Source organism: Solanum lycopersicum, chromosome 11 (assembly GCF_036512215.1).
Source record: "Solanum lycopersicum chromosome 11, SLM_r2.1".
Lineage (NCBI taxonomy): Eukaryota > Viridiplantae > Streptophyta > Magnoliopsida > Solanales > Solanaceae > Solanum > Solanum lycopersicum.
In genome coordinates this window covers 61,761,558-61,786,652 of record NC_090810.1, presented here as the reverse complement: position 1 = coordinate 61,786,652, position 25,095 = coordinate 61,761,558, and the positions used below count along the sequence as shown (strand labels likewise).

At 34.7% G+C, this 25,095-nt stretch overlaps 3 protein-coding genes across 15 annotated transcripts; 2 read left to right on the top strand and 1 right to left on the bottom strand.

Moving 5' to 3' along the window:
- Positions 1 to 1,109: 1,109 nt before the first annotated feature.
- Positions 1,110 to 7,186, top strand: LOC101266600 (uncharacterized). Its single transcript, XM_004251274.3, has 11 exons — positions 1,110 to 1,545; positions 1,695 to 1,779; positions 3,522 to 3,715; positions 4,421 to 4,503; positions 5,201 to 5,246; positions 5,368 to 5,424; positions 5,521 to 5,575; positions 5,645 to 5,745; positions 5,825 to 5,888; positions 5,968 to 6,101; positions 6,717 to 7,186. Exons 1-11 carry the CDS (start codon positions 1,468 to 1,470, stop codon positions 6,891 to 6,893), a joined length of 1,074 nt encoding a protein of 357 aa, XP_004251322.1. The 5' UTR covers positions 1,110 to 1,467; the 3' UTR covers positions 6,894 to 7,186.
- A 1,329-nt stretch (positions 7,187 to 8,515) lies between these two features.
- LOC101266904 (RNA-binding (RRM/RBD/RNP motifs) family protein) lies at positions 8,516 to 12,592 on the bottom strand. The gene is given in 5 exon segments (NM_001321497.1): positions 8,516 to 9,221; positions 10,932 to 11,116; positions 11,203 to 11,271; positions 11,862 to 12,011; positions 12,097 to 12,592. Coding segments are annotated over 5 exon segments (756 nt in total). The 5' UTR covers positions 12,274 to 12,592; the 3' UTR covers positions 8,516 to 9,046.
- Positions 12,593 to 18,699: 6,107 nt separating this feature from the next.
- LOC101268449 (putative pentatricopeptide repeat-containing protein At5g59900) lies at positions 18,700 to 23,672 on the top strand. 13 transcript variants are annotated; one of them, XM_069291744.1, is made up of 5 exons: positions 18,701 to 21,224; positions 21,331 to 21,677; positions 22,159 to 22,380; positions 22,468 to 22,521; positions 23,304 to 23,672. In XM_069291744.1, exons 1-2 carry the CDS (start codon positions 18,792 to 18,794, stop codon positions 21,406 to 21,408), a joined length of 2,511 nt encoding a protein of 836 aa, XP_069147845.1. In that variant the 5' UTR covers positions 18,701 to 18,791; the 3' UTR covers positions 21,409 to 21,677; positions 22,159 to 22,380; positions 22,468 to 22,521; positions 23,304 to 23,672. The 13 variants fall into 13 exon arrangements, with proteins under 13 accessions (XP_069147850.1, XP_069147845.1, XP_069147844.1 ...); XM_069291743.1 differs by having other exon boundaries at positions 22,155 to 22,380; XM_069291747.1 differs by lacking the exon at positions 22,468 to 22,521.
- The last annotated feature ends 1,423 nt before the right edge of the window (positions 23,673 to 25,095 follow it).

The window sequence follows — 25,095 nt, the reverse complement described above, 5'->3', positions numbered from 1 at the left end:
TTTTGGATGTGACAAAAAAGTGTAGGGTTAGTGACTTAATTTTTCTAGTAAGTAAAATTTCAATCATTTAATGTGTGACATTAAAGTAAATGAATTGTATCAAATGTAACATGATAGTAACCGAATTTTATCTACTATAATGATACAAGTGATTGTATTGTAATAGTGGTTAAAGACTATGACTTGTTGGTACGATTGATAAAAGTTGACTTTTTTATGTGACAAAAAAGTGTAGTAATAGTGACTTAATTAATTGTTATAGCAGGCAAAGTTTAGTTACTTTGACGTGATAAAATATATAGTTCTGTAACTTTATATATGAGTAAAGTTCAGTGACTATACGAAAAATCAAGTTAATTTTTGTGTGATAGGAAATTGAATTACCTTGGATTCAGAATTTTTATGTGATAGAAAAAATGTTATAAGATTATTGCTATTGGGTTATTTAAGTACACCCGTCATTTCGAAATTCTGAATACGCTTGCTATTCACCATGATCAATAGAAACAAAGTCAGTAAATCAAAACGAATTTACTCGAATCGATTTATCAAAAAATTATAATATATATAATATATACATAAACAAATTTCTTATATACATATAAATTTGACCTTAGATGAAATATTCTATACTTTATTAGAAATAGATCTAGTTAGTAAGTTAAAAGGGAGTTCATTCAAATCCCTTCATTTAAAAAAGTGGAATATATTATATATACCCAAATAAATTTCTCATATGTATATAAATTTTATCTGGATAAAAAATCAAGTTAATTACGTAAAATATTATTATTATTATTATAATAATAATAATAATTATTATTATTATTATTATTATTATTATTGTTATTATTGGTTCACGTGAATATTAGACCTTACTCCGTATTTATTTGTTCGGAAGGGATTTCTAAGAATCCACTCTTTGAACTTAGATTGGAGCTTGTTTGCAGTGATGTTGAAATCAAATATTGTACTTGTAGTATATTTAAAAGAGAAATGAGTAATTAATATCTATCCAATAGAATTAATATGTTTTTTAAATCCTAAAATTTAATGTTTGAATAAATGGGGCCAAATGTATATAGAACTTATTACAATATGGAAATATTGTTATGGTTTACTAAAATAAAAACGTTACATTAATCTTGAGCAGCTAGTGTGAGAGGAGACCGATGGAACTTTCTCGGTGCCCATTATCCAAAATGGATTCATTAAATTATTTTTAAAAAAAAATGAAAATAAATGTAGCAAACGTGTATTAATAAAACACAAGCCATCTGCCCCCATTTCCTTCCCCATAAACGTGAAAAGTTAAAATTATTGCTTCGCCTATTTATTTATACTTTTGAATGAATGAATGTCAAAATCAGTCTCTGTAAATGTAAAATCTTGTCTGACCACAAACTTTATTGATCTAAAATCTAGAAAAACTGAATTGGATTTAGGGCAATTTCGAAGAGATCAACAATGGCTACCATTTCAACGGCTCGAAGCTCCGCTTATCTCACAGCTCTTACACAAGAGATTGAAAAGAAGCTTCAACGTGTATGTATATGCTTTGATTTTGTGTTATGCGCCTTCGGTTTTTTTTTTTCTATTCTTTTCCTTTTTTGTTGAATTTTGATTTTTCCCGTGGTTTCATTGACTAATTGAGTTGGTTGAATTCTATGCATCTGTTTCGATTTCTGGTTCAGGCATTGACTTCGCCCTCACAGAGGCGTAACTTGCTGCAAGAGCTTTTCGCTGATATAGCTTTGGAAGTAGATGACCGAGCAAAAGGTAAACTCAAAAGTTGTTACTCTCTCATTTTTTGCTGCCTTAGGTGGTGTGGTGTCTGTGTGCGCTCTTTTTTTTCTTTTTCTTTTTTTTTTTTTGTTAACCACGTTATTCGCTGATATATCTTATGATTTAGCAAAAGGTAACTCAAAGTTATTACTCTTCTTTTAGTATTTTGCTGGCTTAGGTAGGGTGCTTTTGTTAAGCATATTATTCCCGTGATGTGGAAAACAAACTGAACTTATTGATTGTTAAACATGAAAAAGGCATGGCAAACTTAGAAAGTTCTTTCTACTTGCATTTTGTACGAATATTTATGGCTTAAAAAAAACTGTGAGAGAGGAAGCTAATGTCCTGCTCTGTTAGTTGTGAACCCCGACAAACAAAATAAAGTCTTGGTTGATCAAAAAGGGATCTGTTGAATTAGTATGTATTTTCTACTGAAGCAGTGGTTTTGGAGAGGAGGAGAGGGGGGTCATCTGGGAGGTTTATTGGTAAAATTGACCCTCCGTGTGTTTTGAAAACTACTTGATACTGACTTTCATTTTGTTTGGTAAGTATGAAGCTAGCCTGTAAGATGTTAATGTTGCTATGTAAAATTGGTAAACCGTCAGTGTGTGAAAATTAACTTGACTGTGACTTTCCATTTTGTTTGGTAGGTATACAACTGGTCTGTTGACATTAATATTACCAATTACACCTGTAGAGCACCTTCAATTCTAAAGCAACCTTTGGAATATAAGATTGGGATTCCTGTCCATTATAGAATCCTGTATATACATGGTCTTTTATTCATCTCTTTGCTTCTCTTGTGAACTGAATGATTGATATGAAGATACATCTACATCTCATTGATGAGGTGAGATCGTGGGGAATCTTAGTAGCTCAGTTGGTTGGCTTCTTGGACTTTCACTTGTTGCTGAGGTTCGATTCCCCACCTTGTAATCCTCTCCCCATTTCCCTTTTCTCTATCCTCAATTTATTAAAAAAAAAAAAAAAAGGAGATGAAAGACTTGAGATGGTGAATTTTTCTGAGGATTCTACTTCAGTAAGTCTTGAGAAAGTGCTGCATCTTAATGCTATTGTGAGAGTCATTTAATGTAACAATATCAATTACAAAGATGCTATGCTGTTAATATGTTTATACCAAATGTGTCTAATGTGTCGTAGTTGCATTCGCAAGATATCCTTAGTTGAGATCTGAGAATTGTTGTGATTTAATTCATCAAGTGAATTTGGTGCTCTGATTGGAAACTGTTCTAGACTAGAGCCCTTTTGTATAGGGAATGTTGTGCTCTGTATGTTGTAGAATGTAGCAATACTCATTTCATCTATATTATATTATTATAGAGATGGTATTTCTGAGCGGTCTTTTTTCCATATGAGGTTTTCAAATGATACAAGTGCTCCTTGCATTCCTTATCAAAAAAAAAAATGTCCCTTGCATATTATGAGAACTTATATCAGGCAATGCTGGGAAATAGCTAATTGGGTGACAAACGAAATACAATTGTGTTAAAATATGTACCCATATTAATTATGGAATGAATTATTAGACTTCTAGCTAATATTTTTATTTGTTTGAACTAATATTTTCAATCTGAAGAATCTCGTTAATCTGTCCTTCAAGCTAAATGTGTCCAGAAAACACAAGATATCATATGCTAGAGGAAAATTTTGATGTGAAGCATTTTTGGTGATCTATCAAGGTGGAGAACTTATATTATGATTTAACATCTTAACAGAGATAATACTCGGCACCAAGGATGCTATTATTGTTGCAGAGGAACGGGCTGAAGGACCGACATGCTACTACTATGTGCTTGCTGATCATTTTGTCCATGTACCTCAGAATGGAAAACCGATCCTTGATTTAATAGTCCAACTGTGGAGCCAATCTTTTGCTGCAAATATTTTTTCACTCCTTTTCCATAAGTGGGTTAGTAGAGTTTTTACATCCTTCAATGATCTTACTTTCCCTTTTAAGTTTTGTACTCTGTATGTAGTGAGATGGTTTTCAGATCCACAAGTTAATGATGATATTATAGCTCTGGTGTTGATATTTTCTTGAACTTTTTCAATTGACTTCATTTTATTTTATTTTTTGATAACGAACTTTTTTAATTGACTTCACCATACATGTTTTTCTTCTTTTTTCTTTTACCAACTTATGAGGAGCCTTTTTATCTTTCTTTCTTGGCCTAGCATCATGTGTTTCTCACAATATTGTGGGCTATGCTTGAATTTGGTCATTATATTTGTATATGCTGTGAGCAAATGGGCCAAAAGTGGTTTTACTCTCCGGAATGACATTCCGAATGATTTTACTCATTTTGCTTAAAGAATATTTATGTGTCTCTTAGAAACTCTTACAGCTCCAAGTGTTTAGGCATATCCAAGAGTGAATATCGTATTCTCACGGTGTGATATGTAAATATTATAAAGATGTTCGTACAAAGTCGCCTCTTCCTTCCCACTCCCAACTCTGAAAAGAAAGAGATGAAGGAAAAGGACCTCACAAGTAAGAAAAAGTGGGAAGGGGGTAGGAGGAGAGGTGTGTGTGTGTGTTTTTGTGTTTGTGTGTTTTGTTCACGCGACGATACTGAAATTACTATTCCAAAAAAAAATCTCTTCTACTTTGCAGTTGTTTGAGGTTCAACTTGAGAATTCTGAAGTCCTCCTCCGATACTCATCAGCTCTTGTTCAAGGAGCGACAAATGTATTCTGGTATGAGTTCCACTCTTATTTTAAGATCTTATTGATTGCTAATGTCACTTTCATTCGCGGCTTCTATGGAGTCTGAAGTATGTAAAGCTACCAGTATGTGAGTTTTCTATTCTATTGCTGAACTTGCTAATAGTTCAACGGCACAAATCTTTATGATTTAGATATATCAAGGTTCGAATGTGATGAGAGTTCACTGCATAGGGTCTATCCTTTAGGCAACAATCTGGATGGCTTGTTGCTTTATACACTCCTCAGCGCTTGTTTCCCTTTATGCAACCTTCCTAAGTTTTCTTGCTGATACTGGAACATTGGTTGTTGCTCTTGCTTTCATTTTCTCTTGCATGAACGAAACTTATCATCACGTTGGATCAATTACTAGCCTACAAATCAGTATTAGCAAAGCTCTTCACCTTCTTGCATTCGTCATATCCACGTTAATATATATTGCTACTCAGAGATTTACCCGGTTGATGCTCATAGAATAGACTGCGTAATATTTCTATCCAACTGCACCGTAGTGTCTGACAGGTTTATGATTTAAATATATTCCTGCTCTTCTGGGTTTCAACATTTTGTCTGTGCCTTTTTTTTTTCTTATTGCGTGCTTCAGAATAACTTCTCTAAATATGTACGGGGATGGAGTACGGGGGTTATGGTAAAATGTGTTAAATGATTGGTTGACATATCCTTTTTGCAGGATTGACATCCAAACAAACACAAGGCGTTTTCAGAGTCTTTTTAAGGTCAAATACCTGTAACTTGATTTCTATTTTCTTCAAGTATTTGGAGTAAAACTGGCAATTTTGTGGGTTTTTTTCGATCTTAGCAAATGGTGATAATTAGTTATTTGGATGTGTGTAACAGTATCTGCTCGAGGAAGTTGCCCTTGTTCCTGACCGATTAAAGAAGATCCCTTTGCAGGTCTGATGTTTGCCCCCTCAGCTTTTCCTGTGTGCCAAAGCAAGTCTAGTTTTAGTGGGCATATCCTAACATCATTTGCGGTCTTCATCTTGTCAGGCCCAAAGAGATCTATTTCTCTTCCTCTCAAGGTTCATATTTTTCTATAACCTAGGTAAGTTGATCTTAGCAGTAACCTCGCATAGAAGGTTGAGTACGCATGCTTATGTTAATCTTTTTGCAGGTGACAAACTAGGAAGTTTCTTAAGGCAATTCCCTGATTTCCCGAATGCTTTCTTGATTGGTGGTGCAGCAGATATATTTGTCACTGAACTAGCTGATCAGGTAAGAGAAGTATCTTTAACATCCCAAGCCATTTCCTTACTCTTCCTGTATTTGTTCTCATTTATAATTATGTTGTCAGCTTCAAAAACTAAAAGTGGAGCCAGTGTTGTTGCATTATCTCTCCCAATTGAAGGTTCTTCAAGGTAAAGCTAATTTTGTTGCTAATTTGTATAAATATGGGTTTTATAGAATGGAGTTACATTTACAATGACCTCTCTGCAGGATTAGAGTTGAGAATGGCTACTAGTACAAGATTGAAAACTTGCTTGTATAGCTTCACGTCACCAGGTGCTCCCATGTACCCAACAAGAGCTGTCCGCCATGCAGCATGGGATGCATTAGATTTGCTATATCCTGTGAGTTGTCTCTCCATTATCTGAAGAAAGCTCATGATTTGATATCATTACTTCGTCGTATTCCGGACAATTTATGGGTTTATGTAAGATGTATTTACTTTTCATCTATGCATGAGATGTTTAATGGTGTACCGAAGTATCCTGATGCACAATGCGCACCTAGGAAGTAGATAAAGAAATACAGAAACAATAGTTCAGATTCCTTTGGGGTATCTTTATATAAAAATATTCTGGTCTTTATCAGTTTTTTCTTTTGAGAGCTAGAAATGCATCTTGAACATTAAGCTGCATATATTTTTGGACTAGCTTGTAACATCTCGAGTGTAACTGTTGATAAGAAAAGTCCGGGCTAGAAGAAACCTAATCTGTAGGTGGGAACTGGTGATATTTTTGTAAGTGGGTGGTATACAAAGATAACTTCTTAGAAAAGCTGTTTTAGTTACTTTGCCAGTTTGTGGTAAATGTGGAATCCTTTGTTAGCTTCTATATTTCCTTTTAAACATGGAAGCTCATGATTGCCATTAGAGAATATCGCAAGGTTAGGAGTTTTATCGCCTTCCTCTTCGTCGTAGAGTTCCATTTTTTCCTCTAACGTGATTTAATGTCTTGCTTCAGGTCGGACGATACCCTCGGCATATTATAAGTCTCTTTTTCCGTTTGCTGTATCCTTGGTATTGGCCTTCTTCATTTTGGAACTTTATAAAGTCATGCATTCTGGCCGTGTTCTATTCTCTCTTGAGGTTAATATTTTCTAGTTGGGATAAAGTGAGGAGTAGACCAAAGGAGCAATGATGTTGCCGAATGGTGTTCGACATTTAAGATTTGTGCGGAGTAATGTTGTATGTTGAGTCAAGAAGTTTGGTCCTTGATGTATTAAAGGTTTTTCCTGCATGTAATTAAGATATTGGGAATTATTGTTTTCGGAAGCATGGTGGTGTAGAACGGTATACATGTAGAATTGTTGTCATTTGTACTGTAGCGGGCATACTAGTTGTGTGCTTTTACTTTTCTTAGTTCAGGTTGTAGGTGAAGAAAATGCCAGGATCCTCTTTAGTATTCATTCTGATTTTAGCTATTGTTTGGAACGCACTTTTTTGGGGGGTTGGGGGTGCAATTGAAGAGAACTTTTTATTAATCACCACGTACCCTTATTTACTATCCAATGCGTAATTCCGACAGACTGAAAAACTACCGCATGTTCGGTTTTAAATTATGTGGTTTAGAATTTTTTAAAATTGAGGAGTCCTTAAAATAAAAAAGAGCATCTTTCTGAAACGTGCTATAAAGAAACACTACTATTCTGCAACGAAAATTTAATTATTCTACAACAAAAAATTTATTATGCACGCCGTGTCATAGAGGTAATTTTTTATTATATGGATGGAAGGAATTTATTTTCCAAGCTAATAATGGGACATTTTAAGTCCCTTTGTCATTTTTTTTAATGCCCCTTGTTCAATATATTTTGTTTTTTATTTATTTTTAAAATATTTTCCTCTTCTTCAAGATTATGTTAATCAAATCTTTTAAGAGTTTAATTTGCTGTTCTATGCTATCCTTTTTTTACGTAATAAATTTTAATTTTAAAAAAAATTATGATCATTATAGAAGTTTTAGTTTATTATTTTTCTATTCTATATTTATTTATTCTATTATTATACTAAATACTTGTTATATAACTTTTCTGTGAGAGTTTATTGATAGCAGATTGATTATGTTCGATCACTCAGGTCCTTAAATCTTACCTTTTTTGCAGTCTTTGACATCGAAAAGAAAATAGTTGCAAAGCACAAATTTAGTTCCTATTGAGTTATGTGGATAGAGGCATATTCCTAAAAAAGTGTCGTTAGAGAAAGCAAAAGTTGTGAATTTGTCCTGCAAAATTAGATCATAGTACTTTCACGGACGCAAAATTAAAAAGTCACCTATTGGGGGGACTTACAGACCATCTGGAAATAGAAAGAATCCATTTAAAAACTCGCAACCCATACCAGTAAAGCTCTAGCTAGACACATACATACCTTCTCAGGGATGAGAGAGTTGAATAAAAAAATTTTAATCCAAATCTTCACAAGGTTAAAATCATCACATTCTATCCTAAGGGCTTTATTAGGAGAGATACATACTTATAATTTTGAACTCTCCTTGGAGAGAATTAGGACTGAATCACTGAACTTGAATTTGAAATAGCTTAATATGCAAAGCCATATGAAGATATGCCACTTTGGGAAGCGGCATTTAAGACTCAAAAGCACACAATCAATACGCAAACCCAAGCAATTCTACGGTACAAGGCACAAGCTTTGTCACTTCAGTCAAAGGTCGTCATGTTCACAGAATGAAGATAAAGCCTCTTTCTCTGTTAGAATCTGTGTTCCCCGCAATACCAGCAGTCAGCTTACTCCTCCCATATATTTGAAACAAGATATAATCCATTCAGATATTCAACTTAGTCACCCAGTAATGATCCCATTACCTATTTCCTAAGTCAACTTTTTAAAGCTTATTACAAACATTGGATAAAACTAGATAGAAGCTTAGAGTAAAGCTGATTGCACAAAGACTGCAATTGCGAAACCAGGGGACAAAGAATAGACTGACAAAACCTGCCTCCACGACCTTCGGCTGGTGTCTGCCACCATCGGCAAAGCCTTTTAGTGGTAGGGGCTAAGGATTAGCATTTCCACTATAATCATACATCTCTTACATAAATTAAAGAGTTGAGTAGATTTCATCACTCCATCCAAGTCACAAATCCAAAGCAAGGGAAAAATTAAATAAGCATAATACCCATACAGGAACGGCTGAAATTTTCCAACAAGTACTTCTTTCTTGCAACTTGAAAAGACAAGGCCAAAGTACAGAGAGCCTGTGTGTGGTGTGGTGTAGTGTGGTGTGGCTCCACTAAGCACTGGATGTAGAGGCAAACATTACTACCAGACCCATCAGTTCGTTTGCATTGCTTCTGTATGATATTTCATCAAATCAGCATCTAGATCTTCTGCAGATACCTTTTCTCCACGACCTCCTCTTCCCCATCCTCTGTTGCCTCCTCGAAATCCACGATCACGTCCTCTGCCACCCCGTGACCTCCCAAAACCACCACCTCTTACTTGAACACTGTTTTAACACAATGAAATATGATTAGAACACATTGAATGGAAACTAATCCCACATCCATAATCCAGTTATATCATATAACTATGTTAAACAATATCAAAAGAGAGGACAAACCCAACTGAACAACTCAACTGAAGATTTAAATCAAACAAGTACTAAAACATGAGATTAAGCTATTGCGGAAATCTTTTACGTCAATTGACGCTGAATCACTTGCAATAAGTTGACCGATCATCCAATTAGCCAAGTGAGTGCTAATAGTTGTCAGCATATTATCCATTTAATCAAGTACTAAGGGCGCTAAACCAGAGAGGGAACTTTTAAGGACTTCAAACTGAAGCCATCACATTAACCACTCAGCAAAGTAAGCATCCCAACACTGAAGTTATGTACCTCACTTCATGGAAAATCTTTTCACAAGTGGTACAATTTCGATTCTTCACTAACTTCCATTTTGCATGATAACTTTGTTAGTGCAACAACATTCAAGGGGCCAAACAGTGGAATAAATTGTTAGTGTGCTAATACCAACAAAAAACTTCCAATTCAATGCCTCTTGAACACTTCCAATCCTCCATAAACTAAAGACAGTTAAAATCTAATAAAGGGAAGTTAATGAAGTAAAAAGAATTAAGTCTTAGTATTAATTTTTTTCTAATAGTTCTTGATATTTATGATAGAAACCTCAACAAGAATGAAAATGATTCTCCACTTATTCAGTTTAAAGAAGATGACAAACACTAACTACTTCATGCCTCCAAACTACGTATTTGGTTATATGCAAATCTTCTTGAATTCATTTTCTATATATCCTTGATCCTTGGTTAAGAGAAGGGAAAGAAGAGAGCAGACTTGGTATGCAACATAGAAGAGGAAAGACAAAAATGAGACAATATTTTCTTGACTATAAATTGTCTCCTAAAAACAACTATACTCCCCATGCCCTTGTCCAAACAAAGGAAATGTGTACTCACTAACTCCACATTTTACTCAATTTTCTCCTTTTCTGCATCCAACCAAAGCTTACGTTCCATGAGACATTTGCACAATATTGTTTCATTTATATAGTACTTCTGTATGATCTATCCACGCGATTAACTCCAATACAAGTCTCCAAAACCAACCACACATTTATCATTTTTGGCTACTTCATTAACTTATGTCACTTTGACAGAGTTCGACTGTAGAGCTTGGACCAAACTAGCTAATATCTCCACTTTGTACATATATGTATGAATTTCTTACAACTACTGGAACTACAGTTACCAGTCTTGTGAAACCACTTTAGAACTTGCTTAGCACCCAGAAACTACAAACAAAAAATTTGCTCCATGACTATGTTGCTTGGACTATCCAAAAATCTTGCCGCGCCCATGTTGGATCCCCCACAAATGAACTACTTTTGGAGGAACCGACCCAAACCCGATGATATTTTTGAATAGTAAGAGAAACATAGCTCCACGATCAAATATATTTTTTTCTTCTTTGCGTGACCTTTCTAAGGAGTGGGTGAAGAGGCCAGTGTGTCAGTAAAAAAAATTTACAAATGGTTGGCTACAGAATAAAGCACATAAAAATAATTAGCACTTAGCTAGATGTTCAATCTTATAAAAAAAAACTTATTTTCATTTATGTCATCAAATAGCAGAATAAAAAATCTCAAACAAAATTCTGATCCAATTTAACAGCTTGGCGAGTAACAGAGCATACCTTCTAGGAGCTCCATTAGTATCTCCAAAACCAAAAGCTCCATTGGAAAAAGGGGCAGTAGGAGTGACAATGTTGGTACCAACAATTTCAATCTTCATTGGCTTCCCATCAAGCTGAACATTGTTGAACCTTTTAACACCAGCTAGTGCATCTTGTCTACGTGAGAAAACCACCTCTGCTGTTCCCTGAAGAAGCAGTTCCAGTGTTCCACTAATTTCAGCCAAACAACATTGTTTTCCTTTAAAGTGCATAGTCTAGGTCAACAAAATACCTTTGATCTCCCGCTCCTATCATAATGAACAGCATAACGTTTCAGGTCACCAATTTCTGAAAAGAGCTCCTGCAATTCAAGAATAAACATAATATTGGTAAACAATCAATAAAACTCCAGAAAGAGATCGCACACACTACTTACAAAATACAGTACATCTTTTTTCATACACCAATGCAGGTACATACTGCAAATTCCTGTGGACACTAGCTTCCTTATAAGCAGAAGAGCTGGTGAGTCTGCTTTCGATTCAGTGTCTTTCTTAATACGGTTAATCTTGACCAACAACTATATCCTTCTTAGCTACATCTCCATTAGTTTCTTACATAAATCTTTTTTTTTTCTTGTTACATCTTTATTACCTCCTCAGTGGATTAACTAGTATATCATGCTCATCCACCTTTTTCTCATCTTACTTACTATTCTAGCAGGGACAAATAATTAATTAAAGGTCAAAACTTTGACAACAAATCCAGAGATATTTAACAGTGTAATCAAAAGAGACTAGGGAAGCAAAAGAAAAGAAAAACAATGAACTTTCAAAATCCTAAACTAATTAGCTTGTTCTATTCCATTACCCAAAGAAGAAGAAGAAAATTTCATATTCATCCATAAACTCTCTCAACAAAGAAGTAACAGTTACCAGAGAGAGAAACTACCTTGATATCCTCATTGGAGACGCCGTAATCAAGATTGGAGATGTAGAGTTTAGTCCCAGTCTCTATGGAAGACGCCCGACCACCAGCTTGACCAAAGGCGACGGCTTGATCTGCCTCGAACATATCATGATTCCACGACGCTTGAGGGGCCTGAACAGCCAGCAACTTGGATCAGATACAATAATTTCATCCACCGTTCAAAATCCGGAAAAAAAATCAATTAAAAAAATTCAACCTTGGCGATGGAATAAGGTGCAGCTCGGTTAGCAGAACGATTAGGGACCCGTCGAGAAGGTCCAGCACTGGAGGTGGAGGCGGCGCCGCGGCCTCTGCCACGAGGCTTACCTCCGGTACCGGTCTTATTCTTCTTGATGAGATCGTCGAGAGTCATATCCAAAGCTGCCTCAGCCATTTGTAATTGCGTCTTTGTTTGTGGGTAGAAAGCTGGGTAGGGTTTGAACTTTGAGAAAAGAAGCTCGCTCGTATTTAATACTCAATTACTTATCAAATAATTTCAACACTATCTCCAATATAATTAGTAGTTGGTTATCATGGCAAATATAGTTTGCTAGCATGTAACAAAAATGTGTTAAAACAATCAATGTTGGCGCATATTATATAAATGATACAAATAAAAGAAATGAAATCTTGATAAGTTTCCACATACATAAATGTGTTAAAATAATATTTTTTTCACATATTATGGAAGAGAGATCAAAAAATAAAATCTTGAAAAATAGCCACATTCGAGAGTATGTTTAAATACCAAATCTTTGCATATAAATTAGGCGAAATGATTTTGTAGACACTTATAGATAGAGTAGACCGATGATCTTGTAGTCATTTGGCCGGCTATTGAAAGAAAAAAACAATTTGTATCAGTTTATATTGTGAACCCTTTTACTTACTCATTTGTCATATAGATCCCTAAATTAAATAAAATGCAATATATTAACTCCTTTTGACCATTGATCGATCATGCTTATGTGTCATTAAAATATCTGAGTTGGCGAGAGAGTTTGACTACACGCATTTAAGGCGAGTGAACATCATATTTTAAGCTTTAAATTTTTAATTATTAAATTTATATAATAAAAGAATTAAAAAAGAAAAAAGAATCTATCTTCTTCCAACACCACTTTTTCAGCAACTCCCACCCCATGTTGTTCAACCTCTTTTTTTTGTTTCCACACCATAGTTATCTTATTTAGCCTAATTTTGGAATTGTCACTTTGGTGACATAACGTTTCATGTCGATTATCAGTTGAGAGAGAGAGAGAGTCGTGAGTGAACATCATATTTTAAGCTTTAAATTTTTAATTATTAAATTTATATAATAAAAGAATTAAAAAAGAAAAAAGAATTTATCTTCTTCCAACACCACTTTTTCAGCAACTCCCACCCCATCGCTATTCAACCTCTTTTTTTTGTTTCCACACCATAGTTATCTTCTTTAACCCAATTTTGGAATTGTCACTTTGGTGACATAAGGTTTCATGTCGGTTATCAGTTGAGAGAGAGAGAGAGAGAGTCGTGTTGGTTTCATGGCGATACTGGCGATTCACAATGGTGTGAGAGTGAGAGAGACAGCTCTGGTCCCTTTTTCGCTATATTGGAAGCGATGATCCTTTTTTGGCCAGAATGGGAGGCGGCGGCCAATGAAAGAGTTTGCAGGTATGCCGCAGAGGATAGAGAGGGGAATTTGCAGGTCCCCATCTTCAATCTTTCACAACAATCATCTCATTCTAATCCCTTAAACTTGTCTTTTTCAATCGATTTTGATAACCCAAGAAAATCTAAGGCGAATTATGGGTAGATTTCGATGAGTTCTGCGACAGAGGTTGGTGTTAAATTGTCTTTGTAAGCAATTTGGGTAACGTGACAATTATTAAAGCAGAAACATCTTAAGAACCCATAATGTTTTTCCTTTTAATTACCATAATGATGACCATTAACATTTTACCATACCCATCCATTTTTATACATTCAACCACTTGTCATTTTCAGACAAATTAATACACTACTATCACATTCATATAACAAAATGGAGCAAATTAATAGGATAAATTTCATGACTTTCAGTTAAAAGTATTAAATTTTATGTTAGTCATCATCATATCTGTCACGACTGGAATCTAGACCCCAGACGAGACCGGCGTCGTTGACCTCTCAAAGGTCGCAAACAAGCCTACTTACGTCATTCTTACTTTACATAGGTTAATTTTAGCGAAAAATTTGAAATTTTTGATTCTTTAATCATACTTGCCAAACATTCTTTAAATTTCGTAATCGTTCATCATCAACCATCTAACAATTAAGAGATAAGCAACTGAAAGAAATAATTCATTAAGTATTAATCGTATATCGGCCAAAATAACACCAATACAACGTCTGAACCAAAATAGGAAAGAAGCACCAGCGGAACATGCTCCACTAGCTCAACTCTAAAACTACGCTAGAATGTAAAACAGTAGCATCCTCGAAAGCATGAGGACCTATCAAACTCCGGATGAATGTTGACGTCCGGATAGCTGCAACAACGAACATGTAGCTCTACCGTCCACCTGTGCCTGCACCTAAAAGTAGATGTTTGTATGGAATTAGTACACACTTGTACTAAGTATGGGTATATGCAAGCACACACCTAGGACATGCATGAGGAAGAATAGCTTTTTCCTAACAACATGATGTTCGAAAGTCAAGTCAGTGGACTTGCTAAATTGAGATTGTCAAAGTGATGCCATGAGAGTGACATGCATCATTATAATCATCGTAGGGCATACAACACATAACATCTTCATATTATTCATTCATATACCATGAGACCTTATTATCATAGACTTAACCTTAAGACTTTTCAAATGAGGGTTCAACATATGGGACCTCAACTAGGGCCGACATAGATCATGTGAGCATCATGAAATTCAGTGTCTCCCCCACACCGGAAAGAGGTGGAATCACCGGCCAAAGCGATTCAATAACATGCTAGCGTATATGGGAATTTAACCCCGCCACCCATACCCGGCAAGCCGGACAGTCTCATCTCATGAGAGTTACGTGAACCTCCGCCTTTCCCGAAAGAAGGCATCACCGCTCATAGCTAGCCTATCGGTGCTCGGTATAAAGTTCCATTACATTCAACTCATACATCATGGAAGTTGGCTTCTAGTATGAGGACATCATAGCTCAATAGATGATTTCTCATCTCATCATTAATATTAAGTGTTTTAAACTCAATATTTTCATTAGAGTGTTCATCGAGACTGGTCTCTTCATTATCTTACACTCTCATTGGTGAGTACGTATTGCTAACATTTACTTAGGCTCATTTGAGATTGCTCTCATCATGTACATTAGCTTCACATCATGATTGTCACCACATTCTTCATTATTAGCACCATTATTTTTCATAGTTACTTACCTCTTATTACGTGGATGTTCATTTCTTCATTTCATTACATATATCTTAGGTTCACTTATACTTGAACGTATGTTAAACTTATGTGTCTATACATACAAGCCATGAGGCTTCATTTATAGTTCGTTAAGTGATTCTTATTTTCCTAAGATTATGTATTACAAGACTTATGTATCTTGTATATATACCAAGATCTTGATTTTTTATCTAAGTAGATGACATTATTTCTTGAATATTTTACTCACGTATGACTTATGTATCAATACGGAGGTTTGGGCACGGGAACCCAAATCTTGAATCACTTGGATATCATTTATATTTTTCATTGATTTTATTTCTAATATTCATGACATTAGAACTCTAAATTAAATCTCAACATTTTCATGAAATAATTAAATTTCTATTTTAATTAGAATTCTAAATTAAATCTCAACATTTACGAGAAAGAATAAATTTTCTATTTTTAATTAGAATTCTAAATTAAATCTCAATAATTACATAAAGAATTAATTTTTCTATTTTAATTAGAATTCTAATTTAAATCTCCATATTTACATGAAAGGATAAATTTTCTATTCTAATTTAAATCTCAATATTTACATAAAAGAATTAATTTTCTATTTTAATTTTACTATTAATTAACCGAAAGGTTGGGTGTTCAAGCCTCCACAACCCCTTTGATTTTTTTTTTAGGATTTAAATTCATAACCATTGGGAGGTTGTGGGTTCGAACCCCCACAACCCCCTTATTTTTCTTTCTTTTTCGCTAAGGAGGGAGGCTGTGAGGTGGTGGATTCGAACCTCCACAGCCCCTCCATCTTTAATTTTTTTTTTAATTTTATATAAAGGCGAGTGGTTGTGAGGTTGTGGGATCGAATCCCCATAGCCTCACTTCCTTTACAATGATTTCGCCCCTTTCCTTCCGCTTTGAGGTCGTGGGATCGATTCCACTCCTCGCGCTCCCATTTTTTTTTCTTCGCGCGTAGCTGGGGGTCGCGAGTTCGATCCCCCAGCCCCCTTCTCTTTTCCTTTTTCCTCGCGCAAGTTAGGGGCGAGAGTTCGATTCCCCCAGCCCTTTTTTAATTTTTTTTTAATTTAAGGCATGCTGCAGGGAGGTCCTGGGTTCGATCCCTGCAGGCCTCAAAACTTTTTTTTTTATTTCTTTGACGTCCAAAAATTTCCAGATTCTTTAAAAGCCTATTTCTAAGTTCTGGAAATTTATTTCACGATTTTTCTGCACTTTTTTCATCAAATTTCACATTAGTTCTTAGGGAGATTTCATGGTTCATTTAATTCACTATACTTCATCATAATGAACATCACATTGTACACCCATTACACACATAAAATGCACGATAAATACACAACTTATACACCTTAAAATAGTGCCTAAAACACTGCCCTATACACGCCCATACATCAACTTTTCCGTTCATATTTTGATGATCTATATCGTAAATTTTCCGCACATAAACACATTCATATTTAATTTAAACACATCATTCATGCAAAAATCTAGCAGCACAACATACCCATCCTACAAATTCGTTTGGGAGCTAAGGACAAGGACATATGAAGGGGAACAACCTCAGTTTCAAGAGTTTAAGAAACGTTCGAAAGAAAGTACTCTTGGAGAAAGAATTCCATGAGAGAAACTCATACCTTTATTGATGTTCAAACGAAGAATTCGCTACCCAAAACTCTCTTCAAAAATCAGTCCAAGTTACTTCAACGTCCACACCACTCAACGAACAACTTCTCTTCGCCTTAATATTTTTTTTGGTTGCTTTGTTTTTCTTAAAATTTCATGTGAGTTCTTCAAGCGTGAAGAACTGTTGATATTTGACAGAACAACGTGAGAAAAATGGAGAACGTGAGAGAGAGAATTATTAGGATTAGGAGACTAATTCAAGACTTAGTCAAATATAATTAAAAATTAATACAAACCTGGTTTATTTTAATTAATACGCGAAAAGACCATCATGCCCTTAAATACCTATTTATTCTTATTTATTTAAAAAAAAATCTGGATCGTTACATTATCACTATAGTGCATTAAGACTTAAACTCAATGTCTTACCTATATAAAGACACTTTTGGTCATAAATCAATGGGACTTTGAACCCAACTTCTTATTATCATGGTGCACCAAGACTTTAACTCGATGTCTTACCCACTTAGTGCGGTAAAACCTGAATTCACAGTCTTACCCTCAACCAATGCCTTAATAAACCATGCATTACCAAAAAAATAATTATAAAAAATCATAAATATAATTTGAACTTGACTTAATATACAAAATCAATTAATTAGAACAACATGTTAGAATCATATAAAATTTCCTAGTTAAAATAAATTGAAACATTTTATTAGTCCCTCTCAACATTATTATGAACATTATCATAATTTACTAACCATTTTAGAATAATTACAAAAGAAGCTTTGTTAATACAAATAATTTGTTAATAACTTAACAAGTAAATGTTTAGATAAAGAAAAATAAAGAGGTGCAGAAGTGACCAACAATAATAATCCAATCAACATGTATATGTCACATAACTCAATAAAACAAGATCATAAAGAATAATTTCTTTACAAATTGTTAACTTACAAAATTAATTTTACTTTTAAATATATAGGTGATCAAATTAAAAGTTTGCTAAAAGTAAAAGCAACTTGTTGGACTCATATGATTTTGAGATGGTAAGAAAATCAATGATGCATAGTCAAAAGTAAAATATAAAATAAATTGTATAGTAATTAACCTTGAGAGAAAAATAAACACAAATATTTTTACCTCCTTTATATTTTCTTTGCTTCAACGAACAATAGTAGAACAATCGTATTGATAACGTGTTGTAAAACTAAAGCAAACTAGCAATATAAAGATAAAGAAAAGAAGAATATAAGACGAGATATAGAAGATGAAAACAATAGAAATAGAGATACAAGAAGATGAGAGCTTTTCTTATTCAGGTATTCACCAAACTTTCAAGTCTATACAATAAGAAGTATCATGCCTCTATTTATAGTTTAACATAGAGACATACAAAAGGTTAGTCATAAACTTAACATTAACATGAATATATTGGGGATGTTATGAAAATGAAATCTTACAAAAATAATGGTTATGAATGTGGAGATTGTGGAGGTTATGGTCACTTCATAATGAAGAAAGTAGTGACGATAATGTGTGAGTAACTTTTTGGTGTAGTGAACATTCACGGTAGAATATTATAACAAAGTAATATTTATTCTATCTATTTTTTATTTTTAGTCCAAGAAGCAAAAATTAATTAAAATTGAGTTGTTTTACATGAAAAAAATCGTTCATCTACAACAACACCACTAAAATATTTGCAAATTCACCCAATAACATCCATATAACTTCACAATTGCCCCCTCATCAAATTAAAAGTAGCATTTCTGCCCCTCCAATTTACAGATTTCTCAAAGGGCACTCACAAACTAAGCGACGCCTCCATCAGCTCAACGATTCAAGTCTGCTCGAAATGAACCCTTCCCTTCGCCGGAGCTGGCACATTCGCCACCGGCGAACTATTTCCACAACGCGCAAATTCAACAACCAAGGAAACGACAAAAACTTCATAGCAACTCTAAATGAAATCGTTCGGAGCAAACGGAGCTGGAATATAGCACTGAACAGCACCATTTCCACCAGACTGAAAAGCCATCACGTAGAGCAAATTCTACTTCAAACCCTTGATGATTCTCGGCTGGCTTTACGGTTCTTCAATTTTCTTGGCCTTCACAAGAACTTTTATCATTCAACAATGTCGTTTTGCATTCTAATACATTCCCTTGTTCAGTCCAATCTTTATTGGCCTGCTACTTCACTTTTGCAGACACTATTGCAAAGAAAAGTGAACCCGAGTTTTGTTTTTGACAATTTGTTAGATGTGTATAAAAGATTCAATTTTGGTCACATTTTGGGTTTTGATTTGCTAATCCAAAATTATGTTCAGGATAGGAGAGTAATGGATTCTGTGTTGATTGTTCGGCTTATGATGGAGCATTCATTAGTACCAGAATTAAAGACTTTAAGCTCTGTGCTAAATGGCTTGATTCGAATAAGACGGTTTGATTTGGTTTTGCAATTGTTTGATAATGCATTAACTTCGGGTGTTAAGCCTGATGAGTATATTTATACAGCTGTGCTTAAAAGTTTGTGTGAGTTGAAAGATTTTGAAAAGGCTAAGGAAGTGATGAATTGGGTTGAGAGAAGTGGGATTAAAGTGAGTGTTATTTTATACAACATATTGATTCATGGGCTCTGTAAGGGTGGAAGAGTTTGGGAAGCTGTTGAAATTAAAAGTTTGTTGCTTACCAAAGGATTGAATGCTGATACTGTCACATATTGTTCTTTGATTTTGGGGCTGTGTAAAGTGAATGAATTTCAGCTTGCTCGAAGGTTAGTGGATGAGATGTTGGGGCTGCTTTTGGTTCCTCGCGAGGCTGTAGTGTCGAGTGTTGTTGACGGGTTGAGGAGAGAGGGTGATTGTGTAGCTGCTTATAGATTAGTTGATATGACAGGGAAAGTTGGAGTTGTGCCCAATTTATTTGTTTATAATGCATTGCTTAATTCTTTGTGTAAAGGTCGTGGGAAGTTGGATGAAGCAGAGTCTCTTTTTAATAGTATGGAGGATAAAGGGTTGTGCCCAAATAGTGTAACTTACTCCATCATGATCGACTCTTTCTGCAAACAAGGGAGATTAGATGCTGCAGTTCTTCTTTATAATAGAATGCTTGATAATGAGGTAGAATTAACCATATACCCTTACAATTCTCTCATCAATGGCTATTGCAAGGCTGGAAAATGCAGTGTGGCGGAATCTATCTTTAATGAGATGATTGATAAAGGATTGACCCCAACTGTTGTAACCTATACTTCATTGATAGATGGTTACTGCAAGGAAAGAGAAGTGCAGAAGGCCTTTAGGCTTTACCATGAGATGACTGGCAAAGGAATTTCACCTAATACTTTCACTTTCACTGCACTAATCTCTGGATTTTGCCGTGCACACATGATGGTAGAAGCAAGTAAGATATTTGATGAGATGGTGAAAATGAATGTAACTCCTACTGAGGTCACTTATAATGTCTTGATTGAAGGACATTGTAAAGATGGGAACACCATTAAGGCTTTTGAATTGCTAGATGAAATGTTGAAAAAGGGTCTTATTCCTGACACATATACGTACAGATCTCTGATAACTGGACTTTGTACGAAAGGTCAAGTATCTGAAGCAAAAGAGTTTGTTGATGACCTTCAAAACCAGCGTCATTATCTGAATGAAATGTGTTTCTCTGCTCTCTTACATGGTTATTGCAAGGAAGGAAGATTAAAGGATGCACTAACCACTACTGATGAGATGATAGAAAAGGGAATAAACATGGACCTTGTGTGCTACGGTGTACTCATAAATGGAACTCTAAAGCATCATGATTGGAAATATTTATTAAATATAATGAAGGAGATGCACGACCGAGGAATGAAGCCTGATGAAGTAATATACACTAGCATGCTTGATGCATATGGAAAAGTTGGTGATCTTAAAAAAGCTTTTAAATGCTGGGATATAATGGTCAGTGAAGGATGCTTCCCAAATGTGGTGACGTATACTGTGATGATAAATAACTTGTGCAAGGCTGGATTAGTAGATAAAGCAGAGGTATTCTACAAGGAAATGTTAGCTAAAGGGTTGACACCTAACCAGTTCACATATAGTTGTTTCCTTGATTATCTCACTAGTGAAGGGTACATGGTAGAAGCTAAACAGCTTCATGATGCAATGCTGAAAGGGTACCTTGCAAATACTGTGACATACAATATTATTATACGGGGTTTGTGCAGATTAGACCAAATTCAGGAAGCGATGGATATTTTGCTTGAAATGGAGGACAACGGTATCTTCCCAGATTGCGTAAGTTACTCAACTATCATTTATGAATTCTGTAGGAGGGGTGATCTGTTAGGAGCAAGAGGCTTGTGGGAATCCATGTTGACTAATGGTCTGAAGCCTGATGCAGTGGCTTATAACCTTTTCATTTATGGTTGCTGCATTGCTGGAGAAATGTCTAAGGCGTTTGAATTGCGTGATGAGATGATAGCAAGTGGTCTGAAGGTGACTCGTGCAACATATGCTTCTTTAATCCATGGAACCTGAAAAATGGGGCAGTCCACCAGATCTGCTAGCGCTGCTGCAAGGATCATTTACTTTGATCAAGTAATGACTATTAAAATTCAGGATATTTGTACAGGACGTGATCATGTCAACCTTTACTCTAAAATGCCTCATCCATGAATAGTTCAATCTCCTGCCTTTTTATATGAGGACATGAAGTAAGAGTTGGGCATCTTTAGAACTTCAAGGGAGGTAGTTTGACAATTTCTTTTTTTTCTTTTCCTGTATATTTAAATCCAATCGTTTAACATAGGAAGTATTGGGAGGAAATATGACAATCTTCAAATTCTGGATAATGAACACCCAACATGCTTGTATTGTCTATGAGTTAGTAAAGACCCTGATGTGTTTCTTCCTACTTCCTGTTGCCTCTTCAATTATCACTTAAAAACTTGTTTTCTACTCAAATTAGATTTTTCATTAATCTCCAGCTGATCTTCATGGCTCGGCTGTTTTTCCTTCTCAAATAGAGCATAGTGCAGTATTTGGAGTAAATCAGAGGGTCTCCATATTACTTGGAGAGATGTTACAAATAGTTTCCAATATTTACTTTTACATTTTAGTTGAGTGTCTTTTTGCCAGTGGTTTATGGAGAGGCCATGCATGTATGTCTCTGTGTTTGTATTTTCTGTAACTACTATGAGTTATCATGATTGTTTTTTTTTTAAGACAGGAGAAACCCGCAGCCGCTAACCTTTGAGGGTGCACAGGGTAAAAACCCCGCTCCTATGCAATAGCTCACAAACCACATAGGAGAGGTAACCCACACTAGGCAAGTCCAGTGCGACAAGCTCGACCCAGAGGGCAAACCCCTTGCTTTAGCTACCGAGGGGTTTCGAACTTGAGCCTCCAACATGGAAGGTCCCAAGCCCAAACCACTGGGCCACCCGAAAGGGTGAGTTATCATGTCTATTTTCACTATTAATAGCTGATAATGCACCTTTCTTTTTATATATATATTTTCAGAACTTCATTCATACAGGCAACTGTTAATATGCTGTCGATGTTAATATCTGCAAGCTGGTATTCTTATCAGGTATGCAAAGAGTGTCCAGATGCTTTAAATTTCAAGAGTTGCTTGTGTTCCACATTGTGAAATTTCTTTCTTTTTTCTGTGGGCTTTATTTGCACGCTGCTAGGAGTCCCATTATGAGACATGTCATGCAGTCTCTTGCTCACAATACTCTAGCTGATGAGGCAGTGTGCATGTTATGTTAACTTATAGAGGTGTTGGAGCTACATTTATTCCTTAAAATTCTCAGTAGATCAGTTCACGATATCACTGAAGATGTCACTTCATTTCATCTTGAATCGTTTTACGGTTTTTGAAAATGCTAGCTGTCACTGTCCCATCTACACTTAATGCTGTAAAATTTGGTCAAAATTGGTAAACCATTCCAACATGTCTAAATTGGAAATATTACAGAGTAAGGTCTCCATGTTGTGTGTTATTAAGGAGAATAACATTCACATGTCCAAGTGTTTCTGTATTATATAAAGAATATAGAATCACTTATCTGTTATCGTGGATATAACCATGTGGTTACCATAAACTTGATGTTTCAAAAAACATTTTTGAAACCCCTTTGGGGGTGGACTTTCTAGGTCGAGCTCGTTGCACAAGATACGTTTAGTGCGGTTTACCTCTCCTGTCAGCTAGCACAAAAAGGAAGCAGTTGTGGGTTCCCTTGTCATCAAAATAAAAATAAAGGATATAGAAGTTGTGTCAGATGGAATTGGACTAACGAGATTTTAACTTTTTGTTCCTTGTCTTATATTGTGCTTTCTTTGTCTAACTCGATTTATTATAATTTGCAGAGCAGAGAGCCGCATTTTAGAAGAGTGACCGGCTTGTTGCATCAACTGTTTGAATTTCTTGTGGCAATACAGAGCAAGTTGACTCCATATATCGAAGCAGATGGCAGAAAGGATTATCAACACAGGCTGTACAAATTTTTCAATGTAAAATTATCCATTAATTTCATAATGTGTACATCTCAAAATATATTTACGTGAAAAGAGGTGAAATATTGTATGTGATAAAAAAGACTAGTCTCTTACTTAATACACTAGTCTATTTATAACCTAAGAAAATCATTGTTGTCGACTCAAGTAAAATTGAAATATTTGTAAAGATATGAAATATCAATGATGACTAATGAAATACTAAGACCTTATGCATCTTAATTATAATTTTATAATGATAACTTCAATCGGATGCTTACAATAATTAGGAATGTGAATCATAATCAATTGTTTCCCATATGTATTTTGGTAAATCTACATCAATCTCTAGTGTTTAACCTTTTTTTTTTAATTATTATTTTGTGATATCAATATTGTCATCAAAATCATGTTCAATAATTGTGAAGTGCTATTCGCGATTTAGGATAATAATACTAGAAAATTTGATTGTTTCGAAGCAGATTAAATTTATACATAATATTAAAAAAATATTTCTTTTCATATTTATATAGGTAAATTGTAAATCAATTCATTTACAATCACTCAAAGTTTATTAAATTCGCTCATTTATCACCCTTACTTGAGACTATGTGATCACTATATAGCTTAAAACATATTTATAAGAAAAATCAATTGAATTTTTAAATATGTCTGAAGCAAGTACTTAACCTAGACAATATTAATTCCTTGACAGTGTCAAGTAAATAATAAATTAACTAGCGAAGAATAAATGAGAGATGAAATAACAAAAATGAAAAATTCTTATTTGATATTCAGAATTGATTAATAAATATTGGTGCTGAACAATCAAGAATAGTTGTGCGTACAAATTAATAATACTGTTGAAGTGAAAATTAAATGATGATTATTGTGGGAGTAAAATAAAGGTCAAATTAGATGATGATTATTGTGGGAGTAATAAATGTCTTTATGGATAAACGACAACTTACACTAACTTCTCTCCTTAATAGAGTATCTACGAGGTTTAGCAGTTGTTAGGCAAAAACTGTTAGCGCCAGTTGAATTAAACGAAATCTCAAAATATAAGTGTTATTATCCTAAATCTGCATCAAAACAATCAAATTTTCTAGTCCCCTTCTTTTGATGACAAACAATTTTCTATTAGGCCTAACCCATCAGTAGTCCTCTAAAGTTGACATCAATTTTCACTTAGACACCTTAACATAACTTTGTTTATTTTAGACACCTCATATCATGTCCCATTGTATCATTATTTAAAAAATATTTTTAATATATATGTCATATATTTTTATTCAGTTTTCCACTTTGACACGTTATTGGCGAGTTTGTCACACACATCTTATATATTTGACTGATTGTTAAATTAAGTGTTATGAGGTGTCTAAAATGAACAAACCTTAATGAAGGTATCTAAATGAAAATTGATGCCAACTTTAGGAATATGTTAAAGACTTTATATTATTAATAATGCAATTTAAAAGAATTAAACTTTTAAGGTATTCAAAAAATTTCACCAAAAAGGGCAAAATATTTCAGGCGGGAGAAAGGCTTTTTAACCTTAAACAACATTCAGATTTGCCCCATTGGTCCATTTGAAATGACAACGGATCGAGATGTATTCAATGTAGACCGTCAGATTAAAGATAAATCCAACGGCTATAAA

Coding starts and splice junctions, on each gene's coding strand:
- LOC101268449 (XM_069291749.1), top strand. CDS start 18,792: ATGAACCCTTCCCTTCGCCGGAGCTGGCACATTCGCCACCGGCGAACT.
- LOC101266600 (XM_004251274.3), top strand. CDS start 1,468: ATGGCTACCATTTCAACGGCTCGAAGCTCCGCTTATCTCACAGCTCTT. Junction 5,247..5,367: donor GTTTTCAGAGTCTTTTTAAG/GTCAAATACCTG, acceptor TGTGTGTAACAG/TATCTGCTCGAGGAAGTTGC. Junction 5,425..5,520: donor TAAAGAAGATCCCTTTGCAG/GTCTGATGTTTG, acceptor TCATCTTGTCAG/GCCCAAAGAGATCTATTTCT.